Source organism: Photinus pyralis, unplaced genomic scaffold, assembly GCF_008802855.1.
Source record: "Photinus pyralis isolate 1611_PpyrPB1 unplaced genomic scaffold, Ppyr1.3 Ppyr1.4_LG5, whole genome shotgun sequence".
NCBI classification, from domain to species: Eukaryota; Metazoa; Arthropoda; class Insecta; order Coleoptera; family Lampyridae; genus Photinus; species Photinus pyralis.
The window spans coordinates 13,214,775-13,227,114 of record NW_022170596.1 but is presented as its reverse complement, the minus strand read 5'-3'; the positions used below and the strand labels follow the sequence as shown (position 1 = coordinate 13,227,114).

Below are 12,340 nucleotides of genomic sequence, written 5' to 3'. Positions count from 1 at the left end.
ACTTTAAAATCTAATGCAAATTGTCTTAAGATGATTTTTTATTTTAGTGGTGTTTCACAAATTCTAACTCCTACCCGAAATGCTATTCCAACATCTTCAACTAGCGCGACAGTGTCACCATCGAGTAACGCATCTTCTAGTGATAGTGAAGGTTACCAATCAGTGTTAAAAAGTGAAGGTGACTCGAATGCAGATTTAACTAAAAATCTCCCATTGCCCCAGAACGAAGATGAAGCTGTTCAACAGGAGTACGCCTTTCTAGAAGGTGTATCGCAAAATTCGGGTGTCGCACACGAGTGAGTAGATTTATGTAACATTCTCTTATTTAAGTGATGCATATTTTGATATGGAGTACGAACTTAATTTGATATTGCCGGTCATTCTCAAAAGCACAAAAGGAATGAGAAAAATTGCACATTTGGATAGCATCCAAAATTGCTGAGTAAGGTATTTCCTCATTTCATTTGTTTTAACTCATGGAACATTCCTATATAAATTGTAAATTTTGGCGTAAATATAGTAATCTTATCGTATTGATCAATCAATGGGAATCCACGTGCCTGGAATGTTGTAGATTACAGTAGTCAAATAATGTTGATATCTTATTTTTTAATTCGATGATTTGATATAAATATTTGTGAACAACTTTCTACTTTTCCACTCTGCAAATCCTCCGACTTATATTCTCATCACTTTAATTTAATGCTGGTACCTATGTACATAATATAATCAAGGATAAAACATTTAGGGTAACTAATACTCGAAGTAATACTGGAAGGTGAGCTGGCAGGTATTCATGAAGAGTCCTCGGAATTACCAGTATCACCCGAGGTATCACCTATGTAAAAGAAAATGGGTACATTCCGAGGTACATTCATTACCTGAATTTATAAATTTTGAATACATCAACTGTAGTAAGATAACCAACGTGCTGTCAGATTTTATGCTTTAGATCTTTAGATCAGTTTCTTCTCAAGTTTCCTTTACTTATTTTCTTGAATGAAATCACTGAACTTGTGTAAGGGTCATTCTTCTGGTCAGTGACTGTGCAATCAGAGTCAAAAGTAATGTTGCTCGGTTACCTGTAGCCTGTCCTTTGTTCATTTTTTTTAGTGAGGAACTCTGAAACTATCAATCCAATCAATCCTTCAACCATCCGTCTTTTTGCATTAACTTTAAGGCCATCTGGGAGCGATGGACCAAGTGTTACTGGCAGAACTGCATACTATTGCCCATCGTCCAATTAGAGGGAGACTTTTCATGCATTAAATAAAGACTCGCCGTGAGACTGTCGCCCAAGAGCTATCCCCAAAGATTAACTCCGCTCCGTTTTTCATGCAGTGTTGTCGCTTTTCAAATTCTAAAATAAAAGGTAATGTGAGAGGTAAAATATGTCCCGAGTTTTTCAGTTTTGATATTGCTGTGTAACTCACCTAGATGCTCAGAATTTCAAGACTATTACTATTCTAAATAAATGAGACTGCCACCCCATTATTCGTCACTGAAAATGACTTTAAAAGGTCAAAAAAACAAGATTTTTTGCAATATTTTCCCGATATATTTTCAGAGTCACTTTTTAGAGTTTTATTTTACATATTCACTCAGCTTGACTAACATGAAACTCGAAATTACTGGGTTCGTAAACACACATGACAAAAACGTGACACTAAACTATCTCAAAATTACCTAGAACTAAATGTAATCTATTCTGAAACAAATTTAATGTTCATTAAATAACACATACGAAAATAGAGAAGTATCGATAGGTCAAATAAAGTCATACGACTTAACCTTAAACCACTCTGTATTTGAATGGTCATTGTTGAATGTTATGTATTTTATATACCTACGAGTGTTATACCTCATTCGTATTTATATTGTTGTGTAAACCACGTCTTCTAGAAGTTATTTCGGTTTAAACACCAATAATGACGGGACACCCTGTATGTGACAATATTTCAATTTATTAAGATTTATTAAGTTATTTTGTGTCATTTGCATTTGTAATTTGTGATTTTTAGCTTTTTGATATTACTGTAAACATATTTTGCAAATTAAATAAAAAAATAAATAAATAAATTATCAGTATCTATTTTCCCTTTTAGAATTGTTTGTAGTTGTGCACTATTGTCTTGTTTAAAGTTTATCGCTGTTAGTTAGTTAGGAGAAGTTGACGTTATCACTTCATTGGCGGTATTTTGAGAGATCCAGAATGAGATTTTTTATAGTGGTTGTAGAAAAAACGAGGGTGTGACTGTTGTACGTTTTTCATGCTATTTTTCATTCAGGTAGTCCGCCCGTTTTGATTAGTTGAAAACGTAGTTTGCCCGAGAGTTTGCCATTATTATAATAATTTTGTTCAGAAGCAAGTTAACTAGAGTTATGTGAGAGATTTATAGCGGTTTGTCCGTTTTATGGAAAAAGTCTGTCAGCAGTTGGTGTACTGTGATGCCTTCTCTTGTTATTAAAAGTTAAAAGTTGATACCGTCTGAACAGCCATCGGCAATTAGTCATTTTATCCATCAAATTAATGCTGTTTGCCATCAAGTTTGTGTGTGAAAGAAAAGTGAAGGTCAGAAGCTGTCAGAGGAAAAAAAACTGTAATTTTCAGATTTTCTTATATCATTTGTCGAACGCCTGTGTGTGAAATAATAATTTGTCCAAACAAGCTTTCCTTTCTTTCCCGAATTGTTGTCATTGTCAATAAATTAATTGTGTGTTCACTCGAATCCTTTGTGCGACTCGGATAGAGTTTTCATGTAAGACTTTTCTTCTTGTGTCCAAGAATTGCGTCAGGTTTTAATGATTTGTGTAGTTAATCTTTTGGAATTTGACCGAGGCTACAGTCACCCAAGTAATTGATTTAGGTCAATATTGGGATTTTTCTATGTAGCAGATGCTGGAAGTGTACGAGGAGAGATTATAAAAATTCTTAGTTTCAATTTTGATTTGTTTGAGCTAGCTAAACAGGTGTTTTTTGGGTGGTGTAGTTGACCACATGCCATTGCACACAGAAAAATTAATGTATGAAACGTCTTTTTCCTAAATATCGTTCTCCAGTATCATTTTGATGTTTGATGTTATTATATTATAATTAAGGGTCGATTTTTCATATTACCTTTAAGCGTACCTGACATTTCATTTGCATGGAAACATAAAGGTTATCTACCAGATAAGCTTAACTAGAAATAGGAAAAATGCTCGGAAAATGTGCCCTTAGCCATGTAAAATTATCTTAGATAACCATAGCGAGATGAAAATATTCGAATTTTTGAGATTAAAAAAATATTAGGTAATTTAATAATACCATAGATTAATTGTTTTTTTAAATCTATGGTATTATTATACGCCGAAAAGAGTGCTGTTGAGTCACCCTTGGAAATTTTGTTTACATGGGAAATCATATTTAACTTGAACTTCCAAAGGCAAATCGACCTCAATCCTTTTTTGATCGCCCGTTATTAGAAATAACGTTAAATGGTTAGCAACCGCCCGAGCAACCGCCATTTAAAATGATGTAAGATACCTAATTATTTTTTTATCATGATACTTTTATAATACTGTTCATTAATTTTTGATCTCTTTACCGCACCTTCAGCCGCCATCCTGTTTCCAGTTGCGTTCGGATGCTGTTAGTCTGTTTTTAATGCAGAAGAAAGACCCGAAAAGACCTACTTCTGGTTTTCAGCATATTTAGTTGTAGCTGCCCTTCTGTTACCTTGGTGAGTGTGGAGACGGTCACCGTTATTGGCGTAATTGGATGTTACTTAGCAACGGAAAAAAAAAGAACATCAAAAGTAACCCATTACACGGCGTAAATATAGGCATTCATTTGTAATTTAGTTTCATTATTTAATGTTTGTAGCGAGGTTTGTAGGTACTCACCCACCTCTCCGCCCACGGTATGACCATTTCCTTCTGATTTTAATCGAAATAAATTAGTTACCAAACAAAGCTTTAAGCCGGAATGAAAATAGTACCCGTTTGGACCAGGCTTGGCAACTTCCTGCGACATAGTCTATCTATATAAAGTTATTATTTTATTTAGAATGTGAAACAGAAGTCATATGATATCTAATATTTCTTGCTGTTCAGGACTATTGATTTCCACTGTGTCATTTTGTTTCCATATTGAATTTCTCAATACTTTGCCGTGAATGTGTCATTGAAGAATAAATAGCCCACTTTTTTGGTTTACATTCCAATCAAGGTTGCAATTTATTGGCTATTAGAGTTCGATATGTTCGATGTTTGATAAATAATAAAATTTTATGTGGTTCTGGTGGCTAGTTTGAGCTGAATGGTGCGTGAAATAGATAAAATGCGTAACTGTTTCTCTCGAAGAAATCAAATTTACTAGTTCCTGCACTATTCCCAATCCATAAATTAGGTAAATTCCAGGTGTGAAGTAAATGGCATTTTGCGTAACTGCCTGTGGTAGGTGCTTTGCTAATCGGCGCATGAAGGATATTTGTTAACGTCGAGATTGCCATGTTTAGTTACGTAAAATAACATGTGCCATTTTGCCAACGGAATTCAAGGTTCATGCCATTTTCCCAAACAATTAGTAAGCACTGTTGCGATGTATACCAAACACGAGACCAAACATTTTTTAGATAGACACAAAACAAATTTTATATTGAGATTTCGGTACTAAACGGCGTAGATAGCGATTCTGCGAACTATTGTCAATTTCAGTTTAAACAACAATTCAACATAAAAATATCTCGACGATAAATTCATATTGACGTTGTAAAATAGGCGATAATGAATGAAAATGGAAATCACGAGATCTAAACAACCCGTCGAATGATGGAAAAAATTAAATATACAAGGTAATTTCGACATTGAGAATTTAGTTTTTAATTAGAAGATTTTATTGATGATGATTATAACAACGCTCGAGTGGAATTTGGAAACTTGTTTTGTATAGAAATGAAGTTTTAATTTTCATTTCAACAAGATTGAAAAATGTGCCCAATTCTTAATAGAACATAGGGAAAAAAACCCAAATAAGAATATTAGTATGTTTCCATTTGAAAAAATTAAGTTGACACCCAATTCGTCTCCTTTATGCAGGTGCAATTAAACCCTAATAAATCATCCCCTAAAACTGATATCTTTTCTAGGCCAAAATGCTTGCTTCTAAACTATCGTATATAACCCGCTATTTATTATTATCGTTCTCGAGATCGTTCTGTTCCGAATTCCAGGTCTTTGATATACTCGGACAAAAACGAAGTTTACCTTTTCTTAAATTAATATAATTAGTTCGCTATAGGTAGATGATATTTTTTTATGATACGTCTACTGCCTCGTGCCGGATTCCACGTTGCTGGTTGCGGCGTCTTCACGCGGTTTGTTCTAATTTTGTTTGTGTTTATTACTAATAATTCATTTATTGTGGGATCTCCGTACCGGTGAGGGATACAGTGTAGGTTAAATGGGAGCAAAGTTTTTTTGACTAAAAAAACGCATTTGAAATTTTTGAAAGATCTTTGCAAATAACTTATATATCACCAAAAAACTCAAAATGTTGTTTGCATTTTATCTAGCATAAACGATCGGAAATGTGTGGCACGTCATTATTTATTTTTTTTTAAATTTGAACCACCCTGTACAAGGTGTTCGATTTTGAAATTTACATTTTTTATTTTCCTCGTATCTCTTAAGCAAGCGAATATTTTTAATTTGACCCAAAAAGAGTACATGACGCCTGTATTACTTTTTTAATGGCACTAATAATTACGGAGATACCCTACAAAAGTGTCGGAAATGAGACAGTCTGTACGTAAAAGAAACCCTCGATCAAACCCTTTACGAAAGTGGTTGAAACGAACAATGACACGGTCGGAAGTCAGCATTAGAGTATTAACGAATTAATGCAGTTCCCACATCAACACCAAACACGTGTAAATGTATAGTAGAGACCCTTAATATAACGTGATTGTTTATGGATTGTTATTTTAGAACGTGCCGTACATTATCTGTAGACTATAGTAATTGTAAACGTGACTGTTTTTTATGGTATCAAACACTTGATTAAGCCCAGCCACGTAACTTAAAATTATAGATTAAAACAGTCTGCAATTATAGACATAGATAGCGTCATAATTTGTTTTCGCCAGCATTTATGCGGACAAACATTTATTATTAAAACAAACTATTTAGGTACCTATGATTGACATTTTGGTATCAATCGTCGTTTATTTACAGTTGAGTAAAATTTCGTGTTAATAAGCTTGACTGATATTTGAAAAGGCGAAAAAAACTAAAAGAAATTTGATTTGGTTCAAAGGACCAAAAGCACGTGACCGAATTCAAATTTAGTTTCGCTTTTTTGTTAGAAATTTAAATAACGACACAAATTTTGAGTTGGTCCAAGAAACAATTTTGAAACACGATTTTTTTTTAATCGCAACGTGTAGGTTGTGAACATGCCTCGCATTTTAATACTCCACTAGCGTGGGTTTATTTTGTACAGATATCACTGAAAGTGTGGTATTTTAGGTTTGCATCTTTAGTTTTGTGGGGGATCTCGGAAACCATGACGACGATGGTCAAATTAGAGAACAGATGCGCAATTTAAGAATTATTATCATGTTTTAAAGAAAGATAGAAAATTCCGATTGCTTCCGAAGATATGCCACAAAAACCGGAATTTGCCGATTTCGTTTTATTTGTTTCAGATGTTATTTGAACAGCTACAAAAAATAAAAAACACTTTCTTCTTGCCGCTTTTTGACCTCTACAAGACACCATTGAGAGATTTTCAATGCAAACGTTTCGTTTCGGAGAAATTATCATCAAACGGAGTGTTTGGCACCTGTTTCATTCATTTTGCTTTTTTTTCTTCAATGAATGAAGTTGCATTCCCCATTTTCCTTAAGTCATAGTCTCCAAGAAAAAGATATCCTTCGCATGTGGTACAGTTACAGTACCCCCTGCTTGGGTTTGGCACATGCAAGATATCACAATGTAACTATGCTTGAATAATATATGGCTACGGCACAGCTACTGGACTAAATACACGAAGAATCGATCCCAAAAAAGCGATACAATGATCATAATTTGTTCATAATAACAATCGCACGTTATCTATTAGTGACCCCGATTAATCAATTTGAATATCGTCCCTCATACTATTTTAAATCATGTTATAACCTTCTTATCATTTAGCACACATATTACGATAGCAACATTGAGTAGGTACGTTTCAGCGCACGTCATTGTAACTGACGTTAGTTTATATCAAGTCGCTTTATGATTTTGAACGGATTTGCCATACGTGAAATTTGCAGTCCTAATGCTAATAGCATAGCGACAAGAACTCTGATTTATGTAATAAGTATACAAAATGCGACCCAGATTGAACACGTGCACCAACTGAAATTTGTACTGTACACTGCATATCAACAAAAATAAAATTGCTCGTTTCGATTTTTCTTTAAATGAAAACCCATTTTCCCACACCTTCACCTATTTATGTAGGATGTAGGTCGGTACATCGATTGATTTATTACCGCGTAGTGATAAATTAAAATTGAAGAAAAAAATGGCCATATTGTTACCTACCCACTATATAGTCAATAGTTCCATTTAGAAATTTCTCTCCTCACTTGTACTTTCTTACGTCTCAATGGTACTTTCATTCGGTTTCTACGTTAACCACCAATACATCTAAAGTAGTTCATAATATAAGGTGTGTAAGTATGTACTTAGTATAAGTAATTACTCGTTTCTAAATTATAATTTTAGATTGTATCTGCCTACCTTTACCACTTTTATCATCAAATGCCTGTAATGATTGATCATCATTAGTGTGTAATCATGTAATGTCCTTTTGGATGGGATTATCGGTAATTTGACAAAAAATTTCGACCCAAACATGTGTGAGCTTTTGACTCGGCTTTTGAGATTCAACAAGTAAAATTTTTTGCGAGTAGCCAACTACATTTTATTTAAATACGTGAAATCTGTACAAAAACCGCAGTTTTGGATATAACAAGCAATTAATTTAAAAATACCACCCGGAAACTTATTAATTCGAGATAAAAAGCTAAGCGTGATTAACCTTGAAGCAATTGTTAATCTTCAACAGATGTTTACTATGCTATAAATACAACTAATCTGCCAATTTTTTATATAGCAAAGTAAACGCAATGCAAATGTGCAAAATATGACTAAATGTGTTCGATCGAGCACTTTGCAGCCATAATATACAGGTCTTCTATACGGCGCGGTGGACCAATTTTATTTGGAGCCCTTCGTCTTGAAAAAATATATTACTTAATAGAGATTAACGAAACGTCTTAAACCGTCCGTTCGTCCATTTGTTCATCTGCTCTCTAGCCGTTCGTCTCTGAGCTTTTTCCGAGGCTTTTTCGGACAACCCAAATATTTCTTTACAAATCTAAGTTTAAGCTCGCCGCGCGCAGAATCAAGGAACTGCATCGCCTTTTTTATTAATTACAGCGCGCACTTTGGCATTTACTGAATTAATTTATATGTTGATTCATTTTTATGAAATATTTTATTGTAGCTCTTTGTGAAAACAAATGGATCACATATAACAAACAAGCCCAAAATCAGGTACGCGTATGCGAATATTTCTGCCTGTTAGAGCGATTTTGTCGAAATTTTGATAGTAGCTCTCCTTAAAAGTAAGTAAATCTGGAATCAACGTAAAAACGAGGCTGCTAGTGTCGTGACGTCTGAAGAGCGTGTACTTTTTTACGCTAAATTTTCGGGCAGTCAGCACCAACGCAAACTTGGCGACTTCTATTTTCCACCAACCGCAAGCCCCCATTCTTATCTATTTACATTGTCGCTGCCCTTCACTCTTCACGCTCGCTTGTATCTTCATTCAATCCACGCTTCCTCAACAGCGCATTGCTTTCGCCAATAAATCTACCCGCGATTGCTATTCGTGTGAAGCGGTATACGAGGCGGTATATATGAAATTTTACTCCGCCGTAATATAACAAATGAAATTGAAAAAATTTAAATGTTCTGGCGGTACTTATGTTGGTATGTTGTGTTGAAGTATTTCGGAGATATTGTAACGGTTAGTTTAAATTTAGTGTGGGAATTGCATCGGTGTTATGATATTTGCTCGTAGTTTGCTTTGTTTTCGGACTTCGTTAGCTTTCCAAATTGGCACGATTCGTGATGGCGAAAAACTATCATGGCGATTGAAAGTTGTTGCTGATGGGAATTGGTTAAAAATTTAAATCGAGGCACCCGTTTGGGTTTGGTTTGCAGAAAGCAGATTGGGGAATGTCCCAGTTTGAAATCGGCCCGGATTAGTTGCTGGCGCTGGTGCAAGCCCTGACCACAAGTTGCCTTCGTAGCCTAGGCGGTGATACTTTCGTAGCTTGTTGCAGTTGTGCCTGTAGCAGTTGCTGGTGTTGTTGTGGTGGTTGTACTGACGTACTTCCCATCTCAGGTTCGGCAGGGTTACTAACCACTCCCTTAACCCCGATTAGGTTAGTTTGATCCTTTTCGTCGAGGTCGAAAACTGTCAGCCTCCATTGAGTTTGATCCTTCAAGGAAATGTGAAAGAGACACCAGCTGCCTACCTTTGCCCAGGAATTCTGCACTTCCAAGCGCCTCTTGACCGCCATCAAGTAGATTCCCCCGGGACCCAGATGGCAGCCTTGCAGAATTTAGGAAGACAGTCTTCCTGCACTACCTTTAGGTGGGCAGCCTATCACAATTGTGGGAGGTTTTCTACCACTCAAGGGAATGGTTGTTCTTGGACGAGATTCTTATCTTGCACGAGTACCTCCAACCCCTGAACGTGGGTCCTAGTGTAGCGCGCTTTATGGCGAACAGATGCTGGTCCAGAACCTTGGCCAGGTTATTTTGTACTATATCCGCCTGGTTAGCCGTAAACCCAGAGCGTTATTGGTAAGTTATTGGTATCTATGATCGCTACTTTCAGTTGCCTTTATCTTGCTTTTATCAAATGCGCGGTTTTTCAAGCTTACTGGCATCCACCTTTGATTGGGGTTGTGATGTGCGTTTCGTCGTCGGCGGTTGGGCCATCCGACCTCTACCTCTTTTTCTCTCCACCTACCCGTTTGCCCGCCTAATCCGAGTTCTCTAGGAGCCTGCCTCTGGATCAAGGTTGGGTCACGGGAGGTGGATGGTTTGGCAGGTGACTGTCGGCGCAGTTTGATCCGCTTGGGAAACCCTGGCTTTCTTTCTCCTCTTCTGTTTCGCGCTGTCGTGGTTTGGTGTGTTGAGGCTCGGTGACCCGATACGCGTCAACTCGCCACCGACTGACTCGCCAACGGGACAACACGCCAACGCGACAACTCGCCAACGGGACAACTCGCCACCGCAACAACTCTCCAACGAAATATTTCTCCCTGTTTAATGTGTCGTTCAAATAACGATGTGATTGTCAAATTTTCTGTTCAAATAATAATTTGCAGAAGATGTCGTTATAACAAAATGCAGTAATAGAAATAGGTATAGGCGGTTGGGTCTTCATTCAAATATTGACTACAATTTTTCGATAAACTTTTTTTAGAAAATTAGGGAAATTGACTATTGCATTTGTGGGATGCATTTGTATGACACATTAAATAGGGAATAGTATATTAAAACATAAGTTGCAGAAGGCCCTCTATTCTAACACGAGTTCAAGTTTCGAACCTGAGCCGCGTAGCGGCGAGGGTTCGAATGAACGAGTGCTTAGAAGGCCTTCTGCAACGAATGTTTTATACTATTTTCTCTGTTTCGGGCTCGTTTCGCATTGTTTATTAATTATGGATAAATTTAAAAATATTTTCGATGTAAATTGTGTTGGCAGTACTGACTATTTGCTTGGTTTCCATAGTAACCGATCTTTCAAATTTCTTCACGAGATATTTTTGCGAAATTATCTTTAGATTTGAAAAATAAAATCCATTACCTACATTTCACTAAAGAGCCTACAATGTCAGACGAAGAACTAACTTCAACACCACCGGAATTGCGTGAATTAGCTGATAATGCGGTAAATGATTTGGTGCCATCCAAGTCTAAAAATGAGTACCAAAAGGAGTATGAAAAATTTGAATCTTGGCGCATTGAAAACAAGGTACAAACCCTCACAGAAAATTTTTGCTTGCATACTTCGAAATTCTTAGTAAGACTTACAAAAGTTCTACATTATGGAAGACATACTCGATGCTTCGATTGATGATAAACATCCGACAAAACGTTGACATTTCAAAATTTATGAAGTTTCAAGCATTTTTGAAACGATTATCGGTAGGGTTTGTACCCAAGAAATGGAAGTTGCCGAAATGTTGTCAAACAGTGGTGGACCTCCATCAGTTAGACAGTCTACCTTTACTGCTCTTCCAGCAACAGCTTCTAGTTCCAATGCTGGTTTTATACAGCCTGAATTAAGTAACCCGGAAAATACTAATGTGTCGGAGCAAAATCTGCCCGGCATTTCAGTCAATGCAGGAGTAAATTCGACCGTTACAATTACTATTTAGAATAATTACAACACCTCTTCATAATGTATAATTTTGTACAGTTAAGCAAGTGTTTAGTTTAGTATACTTTCTGTTTTATTCTGATTCCGCATTACTTATGTATTACTGACAACTGAGCGCAGTCACTCGATCAATCGTATTGACGTAGGTTGCTAAAGCTAGCACGGCTTTCTGATATCATACTGTAAACAAAATGGGCTCCCGAAATCTCAAACTGCATACGAAGTGTAACGCAATTTGGCTTCAGTCAGTTAGTAGAGGAATTCCGCTTCAATCTTGACAAAAACTCCTTATGTGAATGATGTAGCTTTCGATGTGGATTTTTCACCAAAGTTATCCGATTATAGTAACTGAAATAATTTAGCCGTGAAGAATTGTTTGCACCTAACAATTGGAGTTATTTTACCCAACTTACAGCTTACTTTACGATATCAAAAATGTGTTCATTTTAATAAAAATGGTTTCCTTTACAGTATATTTCGAGGTCTTCATTTTATGATAATTACTTTGCCCTTGCAATCAGTTCATACCTACAAGTAGGGTTAGTTAAGTATCAACAACATATTTATGACAACGAAACCATACGGCTCACCGTAACATATGTATATTAACATGGACATTATCGATATTGTTAATTACATTACGTATCTTTACGTAATTTAGAAATGATAGATGTTCACGGCACATAATTTCAGCTTCCGTCATCGATAAGCAGACTGTCAAACTTATTAATGCAAACTGTCGAAAAAAAAAGTCACTAAAAATCGTTTAAGAATAGAGTTCAGACTAACACTAAAATACGTGCTAGAATGACGTATTCTAACACCGAAACAGAGAAAAAT

At 36.1% G+C, this 12,340-nt stretch overlaps 1 protein-coding gene across 1 annotated transcript in view; it reads left to right on the top strand.

Annotated features, from left to right (window-relative positions):
* LOC116170349 (SUN domain-containing ossification factor-like) overlaps nucleotides 1-12,340 on the top strand; it is a 31,227-nt gene that overhangs the window by 196 nt on the left and 18,691 nt on the right. The window contains exon 2 of the mRNA XM_031486676.1: nucleotides 48-296. Coding sequence (XP_031342536.1) covers nucleotides 48-296 — 249 coding nt within the window. The remainder of the gene's footprint in view (nucleotides 1-47; nucleotides 297-12,340) is intronic.